At 40.8% G+C, this 27,910-nt stretch overlaps 1 protein-coding gene across 5 annotated transcripts in view; it reads left to right on the forward strand.

Annotated features, from left to right (window-relative positions):
• Nucleotides 1-27,910, forward strand: part of ABLIM3 (actin binding LIM protein family member 3) — a 118,919-nt gene that overhangs the window by 31,086 nt on the left and 59,923 nt on the right. For all 5 annotated transcript variants that reach the window (XM_058440013.1, XM_058440015.1, XM_032158307.3 and 2 more), the window contains exons 3-5: nt 10,368-10,505; nt 25,476-25,659; nt 27,557-27,669. In XM_058440013.1, the coding sequence (XP_058295996.1) occupies nt 10,368-10,505; nt 25,476-25,659; nt 27,557-27,669 (435 nt within the window). The remainder of the gene's footprint in view (nt 1-10,367; nt 10,506-25,475; nt 25,660-27,556; nt 27,670-27,910) is intronic.

Raw genomic sequence — 27,910 nt, forward strand, 5'->3', positions numbered from 1 at the left:
AACCTTGACCTATTTGTGCATGGCCATAATCCCCTGAGGCCCAGTAATTTTTTCCCCTTTAGGTGGCCCAGACTCTCCATATTGGTCCCTTTGGGTCAATTTTTCCATTTACATTACCTGCCTGGCCTCTAAAAACATGTCATGTTGTGACTTGTGTTTAATATGCATAGAAAATTATAACTGAAAGGAAACAGAGATGACAGAATGCAACTCTTGTACTTTGTAAATGGGAAAACAAGAGCCTGGAGATGGGAAGTGTCCTCCCTGAGGCCTCACAAAAACTGAATGACAAAGAACTGGTTCTCTCTCCCAAGGAAGAACCAGATGTTAGCAAGAATTGCAGTATGACAGAGAAGAAAGAAGAAAGGAAAGCAGAAAAGGAAAGAGGGGAGGAGAGTGAATGAACAGGGAGAGAGAGGAGCAAGAAGAAGGGACAGAGTTGGATGGTGGTCGGGCTGTCCTCACAGCCCTGGGGAATGGGGCCCTGGCCAGCAGTTCAGATTTCTGTGGGAAGGGTCCCGTCACATGGCGTGATCACTTCCGATGAGCTTCTAGTGAGCAGATGACTGAGGAGGCCATCAGTGGGTAGTCCCGTAGGACTTTGAGCAATGGGAGGAGCACTTTGGACACAAAAAGGGGCCTTCAGTAGACCTCTGCCCCATAAGAATGGAGGGTGCTTGCAATGGCTTCTGGAATTTCCTGACTCGCATTGTCTAGCCTTCGTTTTGGCCTGCCCGCAGGCAAGTGTCCCTGATTTGAAACTGGAGCTTCCCCAATGTTTCCTGCTTGTCCTGGTGTGGCCAGCATCATAGAGACCCTGAGCCACAGGGCTGCATTTGTCAAGATGGGAAAGTGGACGAGATGGGGCAGAAGGGGACCTGGAAGCTTCCCTAAGGTGGGATGGGGTCACAAGGGGTGGCACTCCAGGCCCTAGCCCACTTCAGTCGCTGCGGCTCTGCATTCATCCGCCTGGCTTCCAGGTGGGGCTCATAGCTCCAAGGCCTTAAAGTGCCCGGCAGTACAGGAGAGAAGCTGGCCAGGGGTAGGGCAAAAACAAGAGGTAGGAACCATGGTGATCTGCAAGGATGTAAAAACAAACACCGGGCCATCCAAATAAAGTCTGTCTGGGGCCACATCCAATGCAAGCAACCCCTGGTCTAGGGAATTTCCCTGAACGATGACCAGGGTGTCATAGGTTTGCATTCCATGCGTGGTTTGCAACAGAAACAGTATAACCTAAAGGCCATTTCATCATTTCATTTCAAGAAAGTCTTCATAGCTTTAAAAAAAAAAAAAAAAGTTTGGAAACCTCTAGACTAGGTATTTTCTATATTCCCTCTGCTCTGATACTTCCCCACCATGTCAAGGAAAGCCAGGTTCACAGTTAAGATTCCTTGGATTTCCCCGCAATACATCAGTGCATGATGGCCTGCCAGCATCTCAGGAAGCAAGTGTTGTGTACATATTAAAACCTCTGGCTCAAAGGCCAGGGGACTGAGTCACTCATAGCACAAAGACAATTGCTGGCTTCCTAAAGTTCCCCTATTTCCAACATAGTTTCCAGGCCCCCAGACGAAACCCAAATAGTATTTTTCAGATAAGCTGAAGAGATGCTGGAAAGGGCACCGTAGGCCTCCAGTGCAAGGCAACCCCGTTCTCCCTGCTGGGGTCGAGGCAGTCCCTCCTCTTTCCTTCAGGATACACTGGGCAGAAGGAGGCCCTGATGGAACACCCACTGGAGAGGGAGGAGATGAGAAGAAATTGAGCCCCTTCTAGACCTACTGATGCCTGTCTGAACCCTAGCTCTAAAACTTACATGTGGTGTAACTTCAGGCTAATTGATTATCCTCTCTGTGCTTCAAATTCTCGTATATAAAATGGGGATCATACGGTATCTGTCTCATGAAGTCATGAGCATTAAATGAGAGGATGCTTAGGAAGCACATAGCACAATGCCTGGCACATAGTGATTGCTCCATTAATGTTAGTTGTTTTAGCTATTTTTACAGGCTCCTCTGTTCCTGACTGGGGGCTTTGTAAAGATCACAGGGAACTGACTCAACAGTGACAAGAGAGTATGTGGTGACTGGCAGAAGCCCACTCCAAGGTGGAAAAAATGCCCAAACTGGTAGACACCCTAGGGGTGTTTCCCCTTCTCTATCAAATCTTCTTTATTCCTCAGCCACTTTTTATACCACTGTGCATATAATGCTCTTAAAACCCATGACCAAGTGTAGCCGGATGGTATTTTTGAAATACTAACTGGGATTTCCTTTACCCACCACTCTTGTGCCTTTCCCTCTATTCAGTGAGCAAGGCCTCGGACAGGGATGGGCAGCAGAAAACAGGGACAAAAGGGGTGGCTTCCTAGCTTTTGAATTTTAAAAGCCTGTCCCTTTAGAAGAACAGAAGGATTTATCACAAAGCTAAATATTCTAGAGAAAGCATAAGTTAGGGAAGGCAGAAAGGGCTTCTTTATGCCCAGCTAATAGGAATGGTTCCCTGGCACATGGGTAGGGAGGAAAATCTTGGGGAAAGAAATGAGAACACAGATCTACTTGACTACTTTGAAAGAGGCCCTGTGCTGAGCCCACGGACACAGGCACAGTCAACAGCAGAGGAGGAAAGAGGAGAGGAAGGGGGGCGGGCAATCCGGCAGCTGAAACTTCATTTTCTCTTATCTTGAAATAGGAACCAGTTGAAATATAAGAAATAAAGAACTCTCCGATGTTATGGGCTGCCATTTAGTCCTCCTTGCTTGTGAAGCTCACTGCAGTGAAGGCCCCTTTAGGTCTATCTAACCCAAACCCTTTACGCTGTAGCTGCCATGTGGCAGCTGGCTGTCAGACAAGAGCAGTTTGGCTGGCCAAGAGCATGCCGTTCTGACACATGTCCTGACAACACGTTTCTGAAGAAGGCAGCATGAGCCGTGTTGCCAGCAACACGCCATGACCATGGAACATGCTGATGAGCCTGGCAGAGAGAAGCTGTGGAGGAGTTTCTGTTGCAGCAAAGGTTTTACAACATCCTCCTGGGAAGACAGGCTGTGTTACTGACCTGCTGACATGGGAAACTGCAGCCAAGCCGGGGCCATCTGTGAAAGGACCCAGGGGTTCCCAGAGGACTCCACCCTGCTGCAGCTGCCAACACCTGCAGCGCCTGCATCTCTCTGGAACCCAGCACACACACCTGTCAGGCTTTACCTGCCCATGCCAGGGATGCTGCCCAAAGCTGACATCCCTGGCCGTGGAGCAGCAATCACTGCTTCTTCATCACCTGCCAGGGATGCTGAATTGCTCTTCCTATTTCCTGGCCTATATTCTAGTCACCTCCAATCATTATTTTTACATCTTCTTAAATTATTTTTTAAAACAACTGGATAATGGACGACTACTATTGGGGAAAAGTTAGATGCCCCTTTACCTCCACTTCCCACTTCCTCCCCAGAGGTAGCCATTCCACTGGCACTGTTGCATTGCAGGCAGTTGAGCTTAGTGGTAAGAGCCCGGGTTTGAAAATCAGACTGCCTGCGTTCAGATTCTGCCTCTGCCATTTACTAACTGTGTGACCTTGGACAAGGGGCCTCAGGTCTCTGAGTTTCATTCTCCTACAAAATGAGGATAATAGTATCCCCTCTTTGAGTTACGAGGGCTCAATGAGATGACATATGTAAGTGGCTGAGGACACTGCCTGACATAGAGGACCCACCCTCCAAATATTATCTATTATATTTCAAGATCTTTCCTTGTGCATTAACTGCTCCTATTACCTCATGCATGGCTTCACTTCCAAACCCTCTCCTATGCTTCTGCATCTTGGAACATGCACCCCCAACCCACTAACTCTAACCCTAAATCTCAGCATGACCTCCAGACTTAGGATAATTTACCCTCTTGTGAACTCTTTCCACCTCACCCTCTCTGATTGGCCTCTCTCGTTTTGTGGTCCAAGAACAGATACCTCCATGCACTGAGGCAAGCACCAGTTGCTGTGTGAGCTTTTCTTGTCCTCTTCTGTCTTGTCCTCTGGGTCTCAGCTTTCTCATCTGTTAAGTGAAACCACTGGACCAGTTCAGCCATCCTTTTCTTTATTCCGCAAGTACGAATGAAACAATGACACAATGAGATGGGCACTCACTGTGTGCCTGGCACTGAGGTGTAATGGTGAACTGGAAAGACATGGTCCCTGCCCTCATGGAGCTCACAATCTCGTGTATACGAATAGCCTCCCAGGCCCTTTCTGCTCTAAAGCCTAGTCCCAGGTATTCATACAATGAATGCAGATTAATGCCACAATGAGGTGACACCTGCATGGTCCTTGGAGTTACCAGAAGCAGCTCTTATAATCTCCCTATCAGAGTTTTCAGAAAACAAATCACTCACTTATTCTAAGTAAGCACACACAACCAACACACTGATGCCTCCCCTGGAAACAGCAGATGTGCCCAAAATACAACGCCCTAGGATATCATAGATCATAACCCCTCTTCCTCACACAGGGAAACACCCAATTCACACATTTCTCTGCAGGATATATCAAAAGCATGTCAGTCATCTACCTCTGCAGCCCACACAAACCCATAAACAAAGAGACCTCCGGAGATAGAGGGAGAAAGAAGAGGTTGCTTATAGTGGTGAATGGTCTGCAGCCAAGGGGTTTTTTTCTTGGCAGTCAGCAAAAAGGAAAAACTAGCAAACCTTTGCTGGACTTGTCAGAGAATGAATCTGAGAAATATTTGAGCAAAGCTCAGTGGGTAGCTGATAGGGGTGATTTAGAAAGAATCACTGCACTGGGTTAGGGGTGAGGAGACATGGATTCAGAGATCCTTTAATATTAATTATTGCTTATTGAGGCCAAGCAATGCACTAAGCACTTTTCTATAATTTAAGTAATTTAATACTCACAAATTACTTCAGTTATTCTTACTCTAGAGATAAGGAAACTGAGGCGGGGTTTATGTAAATTGCTCAGGATCACACAACCAGCAAGTGTTGGAGCTGGAATCCAAACCCAGCCCAGTGACTCCAGCATCCATTCCTTACCCGCTGTGTTGTGTGCTTCTCACCCCTTTCAGTGCAACGATCCCATGACTCTGTGGCCTCACTGGAGGAAACAGGATCGGCACCTGGGCCCTGGCTCAACTCTGAAATCAAACCGGAGGCCCCTGCTGTGAAGTACCAGATCCTCTCATATACAAGCCCCACCTTTATGTTTCAGGCAGCTGCTTTCTACCTGCAAAATGCCTGGACCCACAGTTGGGTCTTCTTTGGTATTTAGCAGATGCCTGTGAACACTCTGAGTTTTGGGCTCTAATTGAGAAGCCAGAGTGTGAAAGCAGCTTCACCCTGCATGCTCATGTGTGGCAGCCTCTGGGCCCTGGGCTGCTGTGTGCTCATTGCTGAACCAGTGGATTCTCTGCTTGATGTTTCACCTTTCAACCAGAAGTTCCACTGTTTATATTACACTTCCAGCCAATTATTCACAGTTGTTACGCTGTCTCCAAGTCAGTTTTGCCACTCTTTTAATTATACACCAGCATTGCATAGGTGCTCCTACCTTTTAAAGACTGCTTTAAAGACACTCTATTAAAATGTGGAAACATTTTTATCTACAAGGTCAAGCCACTCTCAGGAGAGGAAAAACCATGTGCAGGCAGCACATCAGTGAAAGAACGTAACTTAGGTCACATTGCTTATAGGAGAGGAATCATGTCATTAGCTGTTTTTAAAAGAGATTGATAAATCTGATAACTTAAAGCAAAGTCTAGTTTAAAAGTGAGACCAGTTACTGGAGAGGAGAGAGCGTGGAGGGAGAGGAAAAATCGCAGAAGAGGACACACAAGGCAGAATCATGTAATAAGAGGGACCCGTATGGATCATTTTGTTCAGTCTCTTCTAAAGAGGGAATTGGGGCCAAAGAAGTTAGATGATGTGCCCAAAATTAGAACAGTAGGTAACAGCAGAGAGGGAATTGGAACCCAGGTTACCCCAGCCACACAGAGGCAAAGAATAACAGATGAGAGAGGGAGGAAAAGTCAGGTGGAGAAACTGGATGCTGAATTTGTTTACTGTTATATTCAACTCCCATGCTTCTTTTCATTTACCCGGAGGTCGGTCACACCTCCCCTTCCAATATGTTGTTTTGCTCCAACAACTTGAAATTATCTCTAAAATTTGGGAAGAGCTTTACTTACAAATTTAGTTGTGGAATTAAGATGTACTTTTTCATAGAACTCTAAAGAGTTGGTATGCATATAAAAGAGGGCTTAATGTTTCAGATCCCTAATTTTTAATCTCAGGGGCATTAATAAGCTGTTTGTTTGTTTGTTTGTTTTGTCTTAAAAAATTATACCGACAGCCATCGGCAACTGATTTACTTGCTTTTATTCTTGGAAAGATTAGGATTGTTCACTTTCAGTGCCTGAAAGTGTGTGATTTCTTTAAAAATCAGCATTTATTTCACTGCTCATGATCTTTTGTTTCCAGATCAAATTCAGGATGGGTGAATGTATAATTGGTTCCAATTGCAAATTGTTTAAGTACAGCTTTAGAACTCTTTAGGGATAAAAATGAATCATTTTAGTCTGAGATGATATTCCTAAATTAATTTGTACTTTTTTTTAATATTTCTAGGATTCAACCAAGTTTCATTTCTTTTCCCTCTGCCTGGTGTTTTGTTGTTTTTGTTGTCTTTTGTTGTTGTTGTTGTTGTTTTTAACTATCAGGCTGCACTGTCATTATGGTAGCCACTAATCATATGTGACTATTTAGATGTAGATTTATATTAATTAAAATTTTATTTAATTTAAAATTAAGTTCCTCAGTCACACTAGCTACATTTCAAGTGCCCAGTGGTCACCTGTGACTATTATGTTGGACAGCATAGATGTCTACAACATGTCTATCATCTCAGAACGTTCTAGTGGATGGCACTAAGGGCTAGTAAATGGGAATATCTGTCTTGGGCACCCTTTATTGGCCAGTAATGTTAAAAGAAGCCAGAGGTTCTCTGCATACATTTCAGAAATCGATCACATAATCCATAAGGTCTAAACATGGCAGCTTCATGGATTATCCCACAAGTGAGCACAGCTAATGTCCTTTTAGGCTTGTGACTGGTCTCAAATGTTGCTCTCAAGGGTAGACAGTTTCTAACATAAGAGGTAGTTCAAATATTCATGTGTAAGTCAATTTGGAATTCAAAAGACATTCATCCATAAGAAAAATATTATAAATCATGTGACTGAAACTTTGCATTTTCTGAAATAAAAATTAGTGGAAATGATAACCAGCAGAAAATCAACAAATTTTAATGTTTCAGGGCAGTTGTAGATTGGTAGGAAGAAGTAAACACACACCCCCAATACACATGTACACACACACAGAACAATGTTAGATTAAGTTCCTGATTTAATTAGCCAAGAACATAAAATCTTACTGGAAATGAGTTGGCTTCCAGGGCAGGAGCAGGGATGTGGCATATCCCAGCCTAGCTTCCATTGACCCCCAGAGATCCTACTTCCAGTCTGCATGAGGAAAGTTCTTGCTTATAATCACAGCTTACATCAGCAATCTGGAAGAACTCACACCAACAATGTATTAATTTTTGCTTATGGGACTATTTACAAACATCAGAGCTCTGGCCACACGCAGCATCAGCAAAGCAGCATCCTTCTCTTGAGGGGATACAGCAGGGCTAGGGCTGGGGTCCTATCACTACTTCAGCCCCAGAAAATTTTATTTTCCTAATCCATTCCCCTCACTCTGATTTTATGCTTTTTTATCCGGGTGGTTCAAAGACTGAGTTCTGATGGAAGACCATGCTCACAAATCCACTTTCCCAGAAAATCAAATCCAATTAGAAAAAATCAAATTGATCTTAGAAGTTGGGTCTTGAACAATAAGACAGGTTGAATTAGAGGAGGTAGATGAAAGTTTGTGCAGTGATCCTGGAGGGACTGTTGGAGACTTCCAAGAGTGCTCAGCATTAATGATGATGATTGTACTATTCGTTCTTATTTTATTTTCAGACTCACAGCTTTGTTTCCCTTGGCAATGGTAGATCACCACACTGCTCATATAAACAGAATCTATATTTTTTTCACAAATTCAGGGCAGAAGAGAGAGTGAAATATTTTCCAGGGAACATTGAGTAAGAATCAGAAAAAGAAAAGAGAATAAGATTAAAGAGAATGTTTATGAATATTCTGGGAGGTGGGGAAGGATTGCTCAGAGCTGTAGGGGGGATGTGATGGCCGTGATACCAGTGAACATTTGTGGAGCACTTAATGCAGTTTTTGAAATATTTTGCATGTATTGACCTACTTAATGAGTTAATTAATGATTTAGTTAACTAGCTGATTCGTTTGATTTTTGTCTTGAATTTAAGACAGAGAAAAATAGATGAATAATGTGCATAAACTGCATGAAAGAAAGATTGTGAGAAGTATATTATTCTCCCACCCCAGTTAGCAAAGTTGTCAGAAGCCACAGTTTCAGTGCTAAGCAACCAGCTCTTTGCCCTATAGCATGCTTGTGATTCAGGATACCTGTAAATGGGAGATGATCAGAAGTCCTGATTTCCTGTTCCTCTTTAAAAGGAGGAGGGCAGATGAGATCAGTTTTGGAGATCATAGACCTCTTTGAGAATACGAACAAAGCTACAGGATAATGTATGTAACACTAAATTTAATTAAAGAGGAGTGTCAGATCCGAGGTTATGCTACAGTCTCAGAGGCTATGACAACAGAGATTTGTTCTTGCTCATGATAGAGGTTTATGATGGGTTAGTTTGCAGTTCTGTTCCATGACTCCTCAATCCGGATCCAAGCTGATGCATCCTGCACACCATCTGGGGTAACATTCATTCCTGAGTTAGGGAAAAGGCAATATAGCAGATCACATGCTGGCTCCTAAGGCTTCCAATTGGAAGGGGCATGCACAATTTCAGTTCACATTTCACTGCCAAGCAAGTCACCATGTGCAATCCTCCATGTGCCTAGAAGAAAAGGTTCAAATTTCCAGTGAACAAACATAACTACAACACAGGGTCAAGAATCCCCAAAGTAGGTGACCTCTAAATTCCTTTGTAGTTCAAGGTTGCTGTGAGTCCAGATTAATTTATGATATACTTATTCAGAGTTTATCCAGGAAGTCTACATATGTAAATTATAGGTAGCAATTCCCCTTCAATCAGGTGGTTATCTTTATAACCAGGACAAGAGTGAGCCTTCTCTTAATAAGGTATGAGCAGAAGTTTTTGGACTATTCCTTCAACTTTGAGTGAGAATTGAAGAAATGAGTAATTCTCTCCCCAGTGCCACAGGGGTTTTCTATAAGAGAGAAGAGTAGGTTTCTCAGTGGCAAAGTTACCTCAACAGCTTATGCATAATGAGATCAGACCAGACAGCTACCAACATGCCTTCCAACCCTGAGATTTTTGTGCTGTAGGCAGGTGCCTAATGAAATATCAGATGACTAGATTTTAGAATGGCCAAGCCTAGTGTATCTCAGGAAAAGGATATCTAGAAAAGTAGCCATGAAATGGTCTTAGCATTCTCACTTTGGCAGTACATATACTAAAATTGGAGATGGTCTTAGCAAGAGAATAATAGACCCAATAAGATAGTAGAACTCTTAAGCATCATCAAATGCTGGCCACTCAACTGCAGCTCCCAGGGACTTCAACTCTTTCATAATCTCCACCAGCATTTTTTTCTTAATTGTATACATATAACATTTTCCCAGTCTTCTGGAAAGTGCTGTTCAAAGGCAGCTTTGAGATGAGTTCCCTTGTTAGCCTCCCTCCAGCCAGAGTGCCTCCTCTTCCCTTCATTCCTTGCTTATAAAAGTCTGTGCTGCCTTTGACCACCCTCATTTGATAGACATGAAAATTGCGTCCCAGAGAGGGGCTGTAACTTGCTTAACTGAAAAGCCATTTGGAGGCAGGGTCAGCCACCTACTTCTTTGAAACTTCTGAGTCAATTGCAAGTCCCAAATTCCCTTGGACAAGTTTGGGGCCTAATTTTAATTTAAAGCTTACTCAAAAGATGGTATTTCTGATAATCTACCTTGAAATACTCTATGTCCTCTCATTTGTCTTCATTCAGCGATTTGGCTTGTGTTCTTGCAAGGAAAGGCTATGCTTGCTCAAAAGTCCTTGCCTGCTTAAGGAGGTCTATAGACATGTCTCATACCACTCAGTGCTGCCTTAGCTTGGCAGTCATCCTGATGATGAATTGAAGATACTTTGCACTTCATTTCTTCCCCTTCCACTTTTTCTTCCAGCTACAATTATGATAATGTCTTGCAGCAGACTTTGTAAAGAATCAGGGCCTCTGGATAGTGATCTCTTTGTTTCTCTTACAGTTCCTTATCAGCAGAATCCTTACAATCCACGGGGCAGCTCCAATGTCATCCAGTGCTACCGCTGTGGAGACACCTGCAAAGGGGAAGTGGTCCGCGTGCACAACAACCACTTCCACATCAGATGCTTCACTTGTCAAGGTAGGAGGCTCACCTCCCCCACTCTCTTCTTAGATTCCTGACCATTCTTGCACCACCAGGTCATGCCTCAGGGGCAGAAAGAACAAACACAGGCAGCTGGAATATCTACAAAGACCTAAAGAGACTTTCCCTGAGCCTCTTCTTATGAGATTCTTCCTTAGAATGAGGGCGGTGTTTTGGTACGTGAGGGAGACAAGGATCCTGGCAACCTTGGAGGGGCAGGTGCTGACCCAGAAGGAAAAAGACTAATCTGCAAGCTTAACTTACTCATCTGAAGAGACTCCTGCTTTGTGCCTATAAATCAATGTGAGAGCAAATGAAAGTGCAAACTATCTTGGATAAAATTCAAGATAGTTTTTTTTTTTTTTTTGAGATGAGTACCTATTCTATGACAGTGTAGCAATCTTCAAAGGTTATGTTTAACAAGGGAGAAGAGACATCTTGACCTTGGTAAGGTTTGCAATTTGAGAGCACATAGCTGTTAAGTCATCTCTCATTGTTACAGCTTACACAGGGGTAATTTATATAATCCTAGACTCAACCAAGCTAAGAGCTCCTAAAGAAGACAGATAATTAGCAGCAGGAAAAGGGACTCAGCTGAAAGAGCAGAGAGAGCCCTCTGGCCCAGGGGCAACACGCCCTTCCACAATGTCTCTCCAGCCTCCAAATGTTGACCTCCTCGTTCAGGCTTCCCTGCTCCACAGAGCAGCCATTCTAATGTTGGATTGCCCTGTGGGTTTAGAAAATGACCCAAAATTTGTAACTTTTTTGTTGATCTTAGATTTGTCCTCATAAAGTCTGAAGAATACTTTGTATTCGCTTTTCCCTTTGACTGCTCTTCAGATACTCGTACCCAGGCCTTCCCCATGTCAAACTATATCACAGGTCCTTAAATTGGGTCTCATCTTAAATGATTCCAACAGTGTCATTGTCCTGGAGTCTTCCTCTTTGATCCATTCTAGTGTGTCACTGTCGTTCTTAAAGTATGATACTCAGAACAGATCACAGTTTTCAAGGTCTGGCAAATACAAAAGACTACATTTCTGTTGATGTAACTGATATTGAACTGACTTCCTGAGGAGCCGCTTCACACTACCGGCTTACATTGAATTTAAGGTCAGTTGAAACCCCTGGTTCTTTTTATATCAGTAACTGCCTCGGTCTCATGCACCTGAGAGTGACTTCCCCTGCCATTATGAAAATCCTGGACTTCTTTCTTCATGATCTAACTAGACTCTGCACTGAGCAAACAAATTACATATACCTATTGCCTAATTTGTTTATAGATGCATATACGGGATACATTTTAACTGGTGTGATTTGAATTTTATATTGAGTATTGGCAAACCCCTTTAGTATAAGTTGAATTGCAAGAATATCTTGGTGAGTGATTATTTTTACACCCTCTGAAATTGAGGCAGGACAAAGGATAAAGACAAGGAAATTGTTACAAAGTGGTTAAGGATATAATTATGTGATTATATTCTTAAGAGAGTGTATCAGTTACCTTTTACTTAAGCAAAAACTTAATAGCTTAAACCAATTGTTTATTTAGTTCATGATTCTCTGCGTTGGCTGGGCAGCATCTCCCAGTTTCTAGCTCTGCTTATCTCTACTGGCCTCATCATGATGATATGCAGTCGGCGGGCGGGTCTGCTGGCAGTGGTTGGCAAGCTGCTAACCCCAGTGTCTCCACACAGCTTTTCATCCTCCAGTGGGCTGGCTTGGGCTTGTTCATATGGTGATCTCAGAGCTCCAAGTACAATGAGAGAACAAGCTTTAATAGGTAAGACCTTTTCAAACCTCAGCTTAATGTCCTGCTGTTGGCCAAAACAAGCCAAATGGCCAACCCAGATTCAAGGTCATGGAGAAATAAACTTTGCCTTTGGTAGGGAGATCTGCAGCATCAGATTTCAAGGGTGTTAATACAGAAAGGAATAATTTGGCCATTTTCACATTTACCACACAGAGTTTGTAGAATCTCTTTCAATGGAGATTTTAAGGGGAAAAAAATAGACCAGTATTTTTCTGAATATTTTCAATGTCCGTTTGCTTAAAGGTAAAAGAAATGAGAAGATTTTTATTTCCAACAGTAATCAACATGACAATTAAGTACCCTATTAGATAGCTTTCTCATCTAAAGAATCTAAAATTGTTATGAATTTCTTTTACAACTCTTTTAACATGCACTACCGTGCTGACATGAAAGCAAGGAATCTACAAAGGCTAAAAATGGAAACAGAAACACTGCTATGACTCCCAATGCCTTATTTCATCCTGATAGTTTATCTTAAACCTTGGAGACCTTGAGCTTTTACTCTGTTGTCTAAATGGATCGTGGAGAACAGGAAGCAAAGCTCAGCATCTAGTCAAAGTGGGACTCCAATAGGAGACCTATGTATAAAGCTGTTTCCCAAATGTTCTCAGTGTATGATGGATGAGAAATAAACTGGCTCTGGAGAGGGAGAGAGCAAGGAAACTTGCCTGTTCCAACACTGGCACTGGGTAGAGGGGAATAAAACAGTGGCTCACTCCTGTAATCCCAGCACTTTGGGAGGCTGAGGCGGGAGGGTCACGAGGTCAGGAGTTTGAGACCAGTCTGGCCAACATGGTGAAACCCCATCTCTACTAAGAATACAAAAATTAGCTGGGTGTGGTGGCAGGTGCCTGTAGTCCCAGCTACTCAGGAAGCTGAGACAGGAGAATCACTTGAAGCTGGGAGGTGGAGGTTGCAGTGAGTCAAGATCACGCCACTGCACTCCAGCCTGGTGACAAAGTGAGACTCCATCTCAAAAAAAAAAAAAAAATTATGAAAAAATACTTATTAAAATATCTGTCCATCATGGATGAAACTGGAAACCATTATTCTTAGCAAACTATCGCAAGGACAAAAAACCAAACACCACATGTTCTCACTCATAGGTGGGAATTGAACAATGAGAACACACGGACACAGGAAGGGGAGCATCACACTCCGGGGACTGTTGTGGGGGCGGGGAGAGGGGGGAGGGACAGCATTAGGAGATATACCTAATGTTAAATGACGAGTTAATGGGTGCAGGACACCAACATGGCACATGTATACATATGTAACAAACCTGGACATTGTGAACATGTACCCTAAAACTTAAAGTATAATAATAATAAAATAAAATAAAAAATATCTGTCCATAATCCACCCTTTACATGGATTCATGACTAAATTCATGTTATATATTTGGTATAAATAAAAATTTATATCAATATATAAAATATGTAATAGAGTCAAGCAGAAAATTTAAGTTACAGTGGTCTCCCACTTGGCAAATGGCAAAAGCAAATGATACTCCTCCTTAGAGGAACTCAACTTTATTCCAGGCCTCAAAGACTCTCCACACATAGTGTTATTAGGAAAATGAGTAGCTCACAGTCAGTCAAAAACATACAAATTATAATGGAATGAGAGCCAACAGAAACAATGGCGAGCAGAATCAGAACCTCAACAACTTTGTATATTGAAATTTTCTGTCATTACATAATAAATATATTGATACATTTAAACAAGCTAGAAAATATGAGCAAAAAAACAACAGTGCATTATAAGCAATAGTGCAGAAGATTTGAAAAGGAAACAAATAAAACTTATAAAAATAGAAATATATAATCTTTGAAATTAATTCAATGTATAAATTAAATAGTAGATTAGATGTTGCTAAAGAAAAAATTAATAAACCAGAAGATTTCATCCAAAAAAAGTTATACAGATAATAGATCAAAAATATGAGAAGGTGGTAAAAATAAAAAAGAAGCTAATATATGGAGAATATAGTGAGAGGTCTTGACATATATATCTAATCAGAGTTCTGGGGATAGATAATAGAGAACATGAGTGGGAGGACAATATTTGAAGAGACAACAGCTATGAATTTTCTAGAGCTGTTGAAAGACATATCCTTGAATCCAGAAAACCTAATAAATTCCTGCAGGAAACTTTAAAAGAAATCCACCTACAATACCAGAGTGAAACCTCAGATCATCAAAGAGCCAATCTTAAAAGTAGCCAGGGAGAAAAGACAAATCATCTGCCTATAAATGGTAAATGGGCTGACAGCTGACTTTTCAGTAGCAACAAGGAAACTAGAAAACAGCAGAAAAATATCTTTAATGTACTGAAAGAAATAACTGTCAAGGAAAGAGTATGTATTCAGCAAAACTATCTTTCTAGAACAAAGACAAACCTACAACTAAGATTATACTTAATGGTGAAAGACCGAATGTTTCTGTTAGATATGAGTTCTAAATTTCTTTTCAAAGAATTAATATGTCAGTATGTTCCATTCTTTGCTTTCTACTTTTAAACTTAGCTTCCTCATAAAGCAACCTTTTCAATTACCTACTCCACCCTGACTCATTCCTATCACCTGCTCCACCCTAACTCATTCTGATCACATGCTCCACCCTAACTCATTCAGATTACCTGCTACCTGCTCTGCCCTGACTCCCGCCAAAGCATTCACCCCGTCATTCTCTTTAAATTACCCAGTCGGAATTAGTTTAGCCGGTGCAGTCTGACCCTAGCCAATCGGGGGAAGACACAGCAGCAGGGGCCATGTGCCTCAGGGATAAGAACCCCTTCCCCTTCCTTGTCCAAGTGCACCCTCACCTTTGCTCCATCTGTAAGGGTGCACCCTTCTATAGTAATAACTTGCCTTGCTGAGAATTAAAAAGAAAATTTTATATGCTAGTGCTATTCCTTTTGCAGCACTGAAATTTTGTATATAACATTTCCCTGTAAGATCAAAAACAAGACAAGGATGTCTGCTCTTGCCACTTCTATTTGACATTGCATTTCAGGTTCGTGCTAGGTTAATTAAGGAAGAAAATGAAATAAAAGGCATCCAGATTAAAAAGGAAGAAGTACAACTAATCTCTACTTGCATATGACATGATCTTGTATAGCAAATCCCAGGGAATACTAAAAAATTATTAGAACTAATAAGTTTATCAAGGTTTCAAGATATAAGATCAAATACCAAAATCAATTATATTTCTATACCATAGCAATAAACAATCTGAAAATAAAATTGAGAAAACAGTTCACTGGCAATAGCATCAAAGAAATACATAGGAATGAATTTAACAAAAGAAGTTCAAAATGTATACTCTGAAAACCACAAAATGTTAAACAAGGCGTAAATAAATGGAAAGGTGTCCCTTGCTCATAAATCAAAAGACTTATTTATTATTAAGATGGCAGCACTGGCTTGCAGATGGCTGCCATCTTGCTGTGTCTTTGCATGGCAGAGAGAGAAAGGGAGAGAGGGACAGCCAGCAAACTCTCTAGTGTCTGTTGTTTTAAGGGTACTAATCTCATCATGAGGGCCCCACCCTTAGATCTCATCTAAACCTAATTATCACACAAAGGCCCATCTCTAAATACTATGATGTTGGAGGTTAGGGCTTCAACATATGAATTTGGGGTGGGGACAGAATTCAGTCCATAGAAAATGCAATCCCTATCAAAATCTCAGCTGGCTTCTTTGCCGAAATTGATGGTCTGATCCTAAAATTCATACGGAATTTCAAGGGATGGACATAGAATAGCCAAGCAACCTTTAAAAAGAACGAAGTTGGGGAACTCACACTTCCCACTTTTAAATTTGCTACAAGGCTATAATAAACAAGATAGGGTGGTACTAGCACAAGGATAGGCATAGAAATAAATAAAATCAAAAATATAAACTCATATTTATGGTTGGTTAATTTTCAACAAGGCTGTTGAGATAATTCAAGAAAGGAAGAATGGTCCTTTCAAAAAAAGGTGTTTGGAAAACTGAATATTCATATGCAAAAAATGAAGTCAGACTCTTTCTTTACACTAACATAAAAATTAACTAAAAATTGATCAAAGACCTAAATATAGAAGGTAAAATTGAGAAACTCTAGGAAAAAATATAAGAATAAATCATTGTGATCTTGAGTTGTGCAAAACCTGCTTACATATGACACCAAAAGTTCAAGCAACAAAGAAAAAATATATTAATTAGATATTATCAAAATGTAAAACTTTTGTGCTTCAAAATACACCATCAAGAATGTGAAAAGACAACCCGTAGAATAGGAGAAAATATTTGCAAATTATAAATCTGATAAAATATTTGTGTCTTGGCTATATAAAGAATTCTTACAATTCCATAAGAAGAAGACAAATAACCTAATTTCAAAATGGGCAAAGGATGTGAATAGACATTTATCCAGAGAAGTTATGCAAATGTCCAATAAGCACATGAAAAAATGCTCAACATCATCAGCCATCAAAGAAATGCAAATCAAACCACAATGAGATGCCACTGCACATCTACTAGAATGGCTATAATCAAAAAGATAGATAACTAGTGTTGATGAGCATGTGGAGACATTAGAACTCTCATACATTGCTGATGGAAAGGAATGTAAAATGGTGCAGCTACTTGGGAGAATAGTCCTCAAAAGATGAAATGTAGAGTTACCATATGACCCAGCAATTCCAAATTCCACTCCTTAGTATACACTCAAGAGAAATAAAAATATATGTTCACACAGAAATATATACATGAATATTCATAGCAGCATTATTCATAATAGCCAAAAAATAGAAAAACTCAAATCTTCATCAACCAATGAATGGATAAATAAAATGTGATCTATCTCCACAGAGGGATACTATTTAGCAATAAAAAGGAATGAAATACTAATAAATGCTCCAATGGGAATAAACCTTGAAAACATGTGAAAGAAAACAGTCACAAAAGGCTACATATTGTAGGATTTCATATGTATGAAATGCTCAAAACAGGCAAATTATATAAAGACAGAAAGCAGATTCATGGTTATCTAGGGCTGGGGGTGGTTGGAGGAGGATAAGTTGTGATTTCTAATGGGTTTGTGGCTTGTTTTGGAGGTGATGAAAACGTTCTGGAATTAGATAGTGGTAATGATTGCACAACTTTGTGAATATGCTAAAAAATGGTTGAATTGTACATTTTAAATTGTTGAGTTATATGACTTGTGAATTGTATCTCATTAAAACTGTTAAAATGAACTGAGTGCAGTGGCACACACCTATAATCCCAGCACTTTGGGAGGCTGAGGCAGGCGGATCACCTGAGCCCAGGAGTTTGAGAGCAGCCTGGGCAACATAGCGAAGCCTCTTCTCTACAAAAAATACAAAAATTAACCGGGCATGGTGGTGCATGCCTGTAGTCCCAGCTACTTGGGAGGCTGAGGTGAGAGGATCATTTGAGCCCAGGAGGCGGAGGTTGCAGTGAGTTGTGATCACACCACTGCACTCCAGGCTGGTCGACAGAGCGAGTCCCTGCCTCAAAACAAAACAAAAACTGTTAAAATAAAAGACCCAAAGCAAAGTAAAAACATGTTTAGATTTTTTTAAATTGAATTTACCAACAACAAACTCTCATTAAATGAAATTACAAAATATGTTCTGTAAGCAGAAGATAAATGATCCCCAGATGGCAGAACTGAGATGAAAGATGGCAGGGTTAGCAAAATCTTAATGAAAATCAGAAAACACTTGAAACTGAAAGATAACAAAAATACTATATATCAAAAACTTGCATTACAAAATGTAGTTTAAAGTGGTACTCAGAGGAAAATGTGTAGCCCTAAATTATCATCATAGAAAAGAATTAAGTTTGAAAATCAATGAACTAAGTGTTCAACTCAAAAAGTTTGAAGAGCAGAATGAATCCAAGTAAAATGGAAGGAAGGAAATAATATAATAGACATTAATCAAAGAAAAAACCCACAGTGGACAGGATTAGCAAAAGTTGATTCTTTAAAAATACAAGTAAAATAGACGAAATTCTGGCAAAATTATTCAAGTAATGGGAGAAAATATACAAATCAACAATCTTAAGAATTAAAATAGGGACATCGCTGTAGCTGCTATTAAAATTAAAGACATAATAAGAAATATTATAAACAATTTTAGAGTAATAATTTTAAAACTTAGATAACAATATTTATCAAGTCTTGAGTGCAAATTAAAACCCACTCAAGAAGAAATTTTGAAACCTGAGTAGTCCTATAATCATCCAAGATACTGAACTGGTGAATTCGTAGTTAAAACTCTTCTACCAAAGAAACAAAAATCAGCATTGGAATCAAGTTCTACAAAACATTCAAAAACAAACCATCTATGTCTTATAGAAAGTCTTTCAGAGAAGAGAAAAAGGGTACACTTCCCAACTCATTTGAGCCAATACAATACCAAACAAGGAAAAATAATCATATGTCCATATCATTCATGAACATGGATTTTAAAATCTTAGACAAGATATTAGCAAACCAAGTTTAGAAAAGTGTGAAAACTACAGCATAACTGACCAAGTTGAGTTTATTCTAGAAATTTGAAATTGGCTTAATATTAGAAAACTAGCTAATATATTTTGCTATAAAGATAAGAAAGGATAAAAATATTTGATTATCTTAATAGAGTAGAAAATGTGCTAGATAAAATTTAACACCCACTTATACCTAGTTATTTATTTATTTATTTATTTATTTTTGAGACAGTCTTGCTCTGTCCCCTAGGCTGGAGTGCAGTGACGCAATCTCGGCTCACTCACTACAAGCTCCACCTCCCGGGTTCATGCCATTCTCCTGCCTCAGCCTCCCATATACCTAGTTATTTTTAAAACTAGGAGGAATTGGAGAAAGCTGTCATAATTGATAGATTATGTATACAAAAAATATAAAGGAAACATTTAATGGCAAAATGCTGAAGGCGTTCTCTTTAAGATCAGGAACAAGATAGAGGTGCTCACTGTCATGACTTCTGTTCAACATTTGGCCTGGAGGGTCCTAGACAATCCAGCAAGATATAGAAATAAAAGTTATATGGTTTGAAAAGGAAAAAAAACTGTTATTATTTTTAGATTATATAATTGTCTGCATAGAAAACCCAAAAGAATCTACAATTTAGTAAAATCAATAAGAAAATTAGTTTATAATAAGGAGAAAGGAAAAGAATTCATTGGTCACCTTTAGATAATGCTGGTGAAATAGTTATTTTGAAACAAATAATATGGGCAAAGAATCAAAACTTTAACCTATTGTATAAACTGTACAGTACTTAACTGTAAGCAAAGGGTTGATGAAAGTTTCTATCTACAGAAACACTCCACCTACGAGCACCTGTAGTCCCAGCTACTCAGGAGGCTGAGGCAGGAGAATGGCGTGAACCTGAGAGGCAGAGCTTGCAGTGAGCCGAGATCGTGCCACTGCACTCCAGCCTGGGCGACAGAGTGAGACTCCATCTCAAAAAAAGAAAGAAAAAAAAGAAAAAAGAAAGAAACACTCCACCTAATAAATGAAGAATTAAATAATTAGAATATTTTAATTTTGCAAAGCTTTAATGAAATAGTATATCTAGCAATGATCATCAGTAGCCATTTCTACTCACCAACACCACCCCCCAAATCATAGAAGTGCAGAACATCAATGTAGTATTATTCCTAAAAAGAAAAAAATAATCAGATCTGAATTTCAAGTCTGTAGATATAACCACCATTTATAGAAAATGTAAAAGAGAGGAGAACAAGTTAATCAACACTATAGGGATACAATCAGCAAAATCCAAACTGTAGAAATGACTCAGTGTCTTTAATAAATACATTGCAAGGAGAAAATAAGAAGGAAAAATAACTAGCAATTAAGGGACTTAAGAGGTACATCAAACAAATGCAATGTGTGAACCTTGATAGATTTTTATTCAAACAACTAGTCACTAAAACAAAAAAAGAAAAGAAAAAAAGGATGGGATAATTGGAAAAACTTAACACACTGACTTGATAATGCCTTAATAGACATTATTTTCAATGCTTTTAGATTATTGTGGTTGGCTTTTTAGTCCTAATATTTTAGAGATACATTCTGAAATAATAATACTAAAAGGAAAGTCAATAGGAGTTTAAGGTTACTAAATACAGAATAAATATAGAAAAAAATGCATTTGTATTCACCATTAATGATCAAGACACCATTTACCTGAACAAGAAAAAAAGTTTAATTTAGAAATAAATTTTATAAAGTTGTATAAGATAAAAATTATAAAATTGTTAAATTTATAGAATATCATAAGAAAGACATTAAATACCTAAATAATTTTTTAATATGCTAAGTTCTCTGATAGAAAGATAGAAATAACAAAAAGATGACAGTTCTACTCTGGTTGAACTATATATTCAAAACAATTCTAATACATTCCATAAGGTTTTCCATAGAAATTAAGAAATCAGTTAAAATTATATTCTTGACAAAAGGCCAGGAATAATCAGAGCATTCCTAAAGAACAACAAAGCAAGAGGGCCTGTCCTACCAGATATCATCGTTTGTTATTAAAACCTATTAAGACCATGTGATCTTGGATGAAGGACAGATAAATAGACCAATGGAACTGAATATAGTACCAAACACAAACTTTCGTATATATGGAAACTTGCTTTTTGCAGATCAGTGGGGAAAGATTAGACTGCTTAATAAATGATGCTGAGATGATTAATTATCCATGTGGGAGAAAATCAGATCCCTACTGTATAGCATGCCCTAAAGTCAATTCCAAGTGGATTTGCTTAACTATGAAAGGCAGCTCAATAAAATTTTTAGAAGACAATATAGGAGATATCTTTTTAGGATTTCGGGGTAGAAAATAATTTCTGAAACATGACACAGAAAGGGCAATCCATAAAGGAAAAGATTCACAAATTCAACAACATAAAAACTGAGAACTTTGGTTTATCCAAAAACAAGAAAAGGGGAGCAAAAAGCAAGCCCCAAATTGCAGAAGATATTTGTAATAAATGACTGAAAAAGGATTGATTTCCAAAATATATTAAGAATTTCTACAAGTCTAAAATGTAAAAAATGAGCAAAAAACATTAGCAAGTATTTTAACGTTTGAAAAAAATTCTCAATTTGATTAACCATTAAGGAAATGAAATTTAAAAATCACAAAATGATAAATGATATCATTTCACATCCACTATGTTGACCAAATATGTCAGATATTGCTAACTACTGTTGATGATATATATCAGTGGGAACTGCTGGTGGGAAGGTAAATAGGAAAAGCTCTTTGGAAAACATTGAGGCATTACCTCACAAATGCAAGAATGTTTAGAACAGCATTTCCATAAAAGCAAAAAACTGCAAGTAGCTCAAATGCCCTTCAGCAGTGGAGTAGACCAACTGTGATGTATTCAGGCAATGGAATACAGCACAGCAGTGAAAATGAGTGAACTGCAGCTACGTACATCGACGTGGATGAATCTCAACACAATACTGAGGGAATGAAGCAGGCACGGGACAATTGCAGTATGACTCCATCAACATAAAGTTCAAAAAGAGGCCAAACTAAACAAAATTGTTTATGGATACATCACAGGTGGTAAGACTATAAAGTAAAGCAAGTGAATGATAAACACATAATTAGGGACAGCATGGGACAGAGGTGCTCATAAGGAGAGGAGAACAGGCTTCTAAGGAATTGGTGATGTTCTCTTTCATAAACTCGGTAGTGGGTACATGGGAGTTATTTTACTATTCTTCTTTAAACCGTACATATATATTTTATACATTTTCTCTATGTATAATATATTTCACAATGAAATGTTCTGAATAATGAATTAGATCACCCTCAGGGGCCGTTCTAATTCTTGGATTTTGAAATTTCATAAAATCCAGTCTCATTCAAAAAGTTGAAAATCACTAAAACTGTATGACAGAGTCTTGGACTTTCTGATCTAGATGTGTCCTCAGTTAACCACCCAGCCCCTTCGTCTTACAAATGAGCTCCAGAGACCTGGGGTAACTTTTTCAAAATCTCCCAGCGCTTGAGTACTAGAACAGGACCACAGACAAAGGTCCAGTAACCTACAAAACAGCGCATTGTTCACTGACACATTCCAGGGCTGTATGCAAGCCCTCCTTCTGGGCCTTATATTTACATTGAGCATTTATTCTGGATTTGCTCAAAGCAGTTTTAACGTTCAATATTGCATTCCATTGTCAATCCATATGGTCTGCTTTTTTTAATTGATAGACTTCATTTTTTTTTGATTCACAGAATAATGACTGCCCCAGGTGTATTCATTCCACATCAGTTCCATACTGCAATCCCTCTCCCTGGCTTTCCTGTTATTTGAATGTCTGGCTCCACTCAGGCTCAGATCCATCTGTCATGCTGGTCCAGCTTGCCTTCCATCCCTGTGCGCCCCACTGTATTTCCAGGAACCCCTGAGAGGCTTATCAACCTTTACATCCTTTCTACCAAAAGCTTCCTCCTTCAGCTCCTTGAGGGAAATGGAGGACTGATTGTTCCAAGTTTTCCTATGGTTGCCTGGATTTCTCTACGGGGAGAGGTGGCTCTGGGGGTGGAGCTGGCAAGGGAGACAAAGGAGACAAAAAAAAGGGAAAAAACAGGAGCTGTTTCCAATGAGGTTGTAGGCCATGACCTAATTGATTCCACAGCCATAAAGTCAATTGCTCCACCACCTGCACGGCCCAGAACAGCCTGTGCCCTGGCTTTGCCTGCTCATGAGACCAGACATTGTTTAATGTGATGAATTTTCATAATGCCTGATGGAAGATGAACCCTTCCCAGACTTCTGCCACCACCACCGTCTCCACCATACTCCTGCCTCTTCATAGGGGTGGGGTCAGGGGCCACAAGCAATGCTCCACCCTGAGTTTAAAATTTTTAGGCATATAGTAAGCCCTAAAGGAAGCGTTTCTTCTCATAGACTTACAGCATGTCAGTTCTAAAAGAAAAGCTCAGCCTCTTCATTCTGCGTATGAGTGAACAGAGGCCCCAGAGAAGTGAGGGTAAAGTTCACTATTGTCCAGAGACTCAGTGGCAGTGATGAGACCAGAGGTTGGGTGGTCTGACTCACAGACCACTGTGTCTCCCACTGTCCTGAGCTGTTCCCTTGCCCCATGCAGTGACTTCTGAAGCTGCATCCTCCTCACTCAGCCTCACCCCTTAAGCCTCCAGTCCCCAAAGGTGAACAAACACTTATGAAATATTTCTGGCATTCACCTGGCAGTCTCTCCTATTTTTAACCTGGCTGCTTTTGCAAAACAACTTTCCCTGTTAAAGGTGAGATAGTATTTGCTGGGGTGTTTTCACTCAGTTCCAGGTTGACTCTTCAGACTTACAGTCTTGCTAACTATCTTATTGGTTTTCTCATCATTGATGACCCTTGAGAAAGCTGACTTGTACTAACCAAGTCCTCAGGAAACTGATATAGAAAGCCAGAATACCTGTTCATCAATGTAGACAAGAGGTGTGACCTTGAGTTGGACTGTTTCATGGTGGCCTGGCCAGCACCTGGCTTCTCAGAGGCAATCTAGGTGGAAAGTCAGTCCATCAGACAGCAGCCTCAGAACCAGGGGAGCTGGTGACAGGATTTGAATGGGCCCCCCAGTTGCCTTTCTCTGATTGCTAACCAGCCCCCTTCCTCGCTGGCACATCCTTGCTTTAGCTGATTGATACATTCAGTGGCTTACTACGGTTCTGGTGGCCCTGCAAGCCATTTATTCCCTTGGAAGAAATTTTGCATCTTTCTGCTCTGCCCATCATGTGTTGATTTCACAACTTAACTCCTTACAGGTAAATCTCATATTTCTAAGTCCTTCAGTGGGGGTGGATCTCACATAATTCAATTGTTCAAACACCTATAAATCTACTTGTTTTTCTATTTTGTCCTACATTTGTTTCTCCCTATTATCCAAAAGAATATTCCAAGAGACTTTATGAAATGCCTTGTAAAATCCTGTTACATCTCTGTTCAAAAGCCATCAATGCAATTGATCATTTTTGCAGCTGAGTGATGGAGAATTATTACAATTTTCTCCCATTTTTGTATACATTTGAGATATTTTTCTAAATTTTTCTAAACTAGGGAAAAAACCATCCATGGCTCCTCAGTATCCTACAAAACCTAATCTTCTTAAACTGGATTCAGACCTTCCTCCAACTGGTCTGAACAATCTTTTCCTGCATTTCTTCCCACCACTTCCTACAAACACCACCCCTACTTCTAGCCTTCACACAAATATCACTTGCGCCTTCCTGCCTCTGTGCCTTGGCTCACTCTGTTCCTTTAGTGTTCAACTCAGATGCTACCTCCTCTGAAAAGCCTCCCATGATCCCTTGCAACTGACAAGGCTTCCTTCTTCTACCTCATTCATAGTCCTTACTGCTTGCACCGGTTCCATGGACCATTACCGATGACTTGGGACCTTTTTTTCTATATGATCTTCTCTCTGCAGCATTTTTAGCTTTTTGAAATTCAGAGATTGTGTTTTATTCTTCCTGCCTGAGAATAGACGCCCCCCACTCCTTATGGCTATGGTGAGCACAGATTCTAGACTTCGAATCATCCATCCCATTGCCATCCGAAGGTGTCTCCAGGTTGGGATTTGGAGCATATGGTCCCCACACTGCTCTTCACCTGACACAGAATCATGCACATAGGAAGTACCCAGGAAATGTTTAACTGAATGATTCTTTTATTACATTCGTATTTCCACCAGCTGTGTGGACTTGCATGAGTCACATGGCATTAAACTTTTCATTCATGTATTGGGAGGATTGTACGCCACCAGTGCTTCTTATTGTGCATCAGAATCAGCCTAGTGGGATGAGGGAATGCTGATCAAATGCAGATGCCCAGGCCTCAGTCCCAGGGAGTCTGATTCAGGCCCAGGCATCTGGACTGTAAGAAGCTCTCAGGGTGATACTGATGCTAGTGGCCTACTGGCCATTCTTTAGGGAATACTGGCCCCAAAGGCCTGTGAAGTCTGACATGCTACCATTCTGTGGCCACTCATGACACAGTGAGACACCAGCCTTTCCCCCAATGAGGACCTTCTGATTGCAGACCCTCCCTGGACTCAACCTGCCCTTGTTTTCCTCCTTGTTTCCCCAAGTATGTGGCTGTGGCCTGGCCCAGTCAGGCTTCTTCTTCAAGAACCAGGAGTACATCTGCACCCAGGACTACCAGCAACTCTATGGCACCCGCTGTGACAGCTGCCGGGACTTCATCACAGGCGAAGTCATCTCGGCCCTGGGCCGCACCTACCACCCCAAGTGCTTCGTGTGCAGCTTGTGCAGGTGAGTGGACAACCAGCAGGGCCTGGGACCCTCTGCATAAGCCCCCGGGGCAGGGGAAGACCTGGCTTTTTCCAGGAAGTTCTGGGATTTACAAGGTTTGTGCTGGGCATTTAGATTTCTGGAGGGATCTGATGGGCCAGTGGTTTTCAAACACTGTAGCATCTGAATCTTTCTTATAAAATATAATCTGATCTAAAACACTGGTTTGTCCTGTGATAGAGGCAGAGTGAGGATCTGCACCTCCAAACTCAGCCTCCCAATTCCTCTCAAAAGGCCCCCAAAGAAACCACTGAGTCTCTCAGAACTCAGTTTGGAAACTGTGGATCTGGCCCAGCCTCCCACACCCTCATCCACAGGTGGGACAGGGATGTCTGTTCATAGCCTTCCTCCATCATCCTGGCACCACTTCATGCTGTTGGAGTGACCCTGGCAAGTGACCCCCACCTCTGTAAGCCTCCGTTTCTCCACAAGTAAAATGGAGGTCAAAGCCATTCCAACCTTATTGGGTTTTCTTGAAGATCAATGAGATGATAATTCAAAGACATTAGCTCAGTGATCAGTATGTGAGAGTGTCTGTTTTTATTATTCTTTTCATTATCATGATGATAGTCATCTGCCTTCTCTCAGGACATCTCCAAGGATGGAGAGCTCATCCCTGCCTCCTGCTTCACCTTCCGCATCTCCATCACTTGTTAATTCAGCCAGTGTACATTAAGACTCCACTGAATGCCAAGCAACACATTAAGGAGATGAAAAAATGAAGAAAGCTCAGTCCTACCCACAAATACATTAAATGTTAATGGACAGCTCTGATTATATCATAAGTAAAGCATGATTAGAGTATATACGTATTTTTTAATTGGGAAAGGAATGTATGGATTAATTATTCTCCCCATAAAATAACCGCCAGTCTCTTACCAGTTAGAATAACTAGTTAGAGTTTCTGATTGAGACTAATGACAGAGTGTGTAAGAAAACATAATTCCCTCGTGGAATTCATTCATCTACCCAGCTCTTAAAACCTGAGCCCTGAGCCCTGGAATCCCAGACCCATCAGAGGTTAGCACAGAGGGTTCCTATGGTAAAAAATGAGGTTTCTGTCAAGCCAGATGACTCCCCAAGATCATGCAATGTCTTTCTACCACAAGCTAGTGGCTGAGCCACGATAAGAACATAGCTCCCCTGACTCTCACCCCAGTGCTTCCTCCATCGTGCCACAGTGCTAATACAAGGGCGATGGAGCCCCTGGGAGCCAATGTTAGGTGCTGTGCTCAGAGTCCTCATAACAGGCATCCCACTGCATGGGCGAGAGCAGCTCAACAGTGGGCGTGGTGGTGCCGGGGATTCTGTATATGGTTCATAATTTAGTTGGGGAGGCAGAGCATGTACAAACTTGAGACTCCTCAGCTGTGGAAACTGAACAAATCCAGATGAGGAGAGGAAGAGATTATTTACAGACTTACAAACCTCCTCTTGGGAAGGGGGATTTTGAAAAATGTCTGAGTAGTAAAAGGAAAAAATTTTGGTAACTTTGGGAGTTGAATGAATTCTTAACATATGGGGATAAATCAAATTGGGATGGAAAAAGTCCTTCCAGAAGAGAGAACAAGTGTCTTAGGAGTTAGTAACCTCTACTTGTTACAGCCCAGATATGTAAGGTCAGATAAGCATCACGATCTGCCCAAAATATACAAACAGCCTAACGGCTCCAGTTCTTGCCGCCAGGCCCCTAATTGAGCAGTTTAGTTGGCCTGTCACTGTGAACAGCATTTGAATTTGCGTGGTGCTCTAGAAGTCAAGCTGTATGTGTTACCACAGTGCTTTGAGCACATGTGTGGTCAGCTACAGAATCCCTCAGAAGAGGGTGTGTTGAATTTCTCCCTCATCCCACTTGCAGGAAGCCTTTCCCCATTGGAGACAAGGTGACCTTCAGTGGTAAAGAATGTGTGTGCCAAACGTGCTCCCAGTCCATGGCCAGCAGTAAGCCCATCAAGATTCGTGGACCAAGCCGTGAGTCCTCCCCATGGGTATCTCCCTGTCCATTGGTGTGATCTCCCTGGGCTCCCCTTTCCCAGCACTGCCAACTGCTCCCACGGGCCTGGAGGGAAGTGGGAGAGGTTCTCAACCTGGAGGCCTCCTGCATCATGACCCTGTTGGCATGTGGCCCAGACTCACAAGCTTCACAAGCACAATGCAGGGAAGAGGGGCTGCCTGGCCATAAACAGTGGTAGCCAGTGCCAATATTTGCCGC

The sequence above is a fragment of the Hylobates moloch genome, unplaced genomic scaffold (genome assembly GCF_009828535.3).
Source record: "Hylobates moloch isolate HMO894 unplaced genomic scaffold, HMol_V3 SCAFFOLD_6, whole genome shotgun sequence".
Lineage (NCBI taxonomy): Eukaryota > Metazoa > Chordata > Mammalia > Primates > Hylobatidae > Hylobates > Hylobates moloch.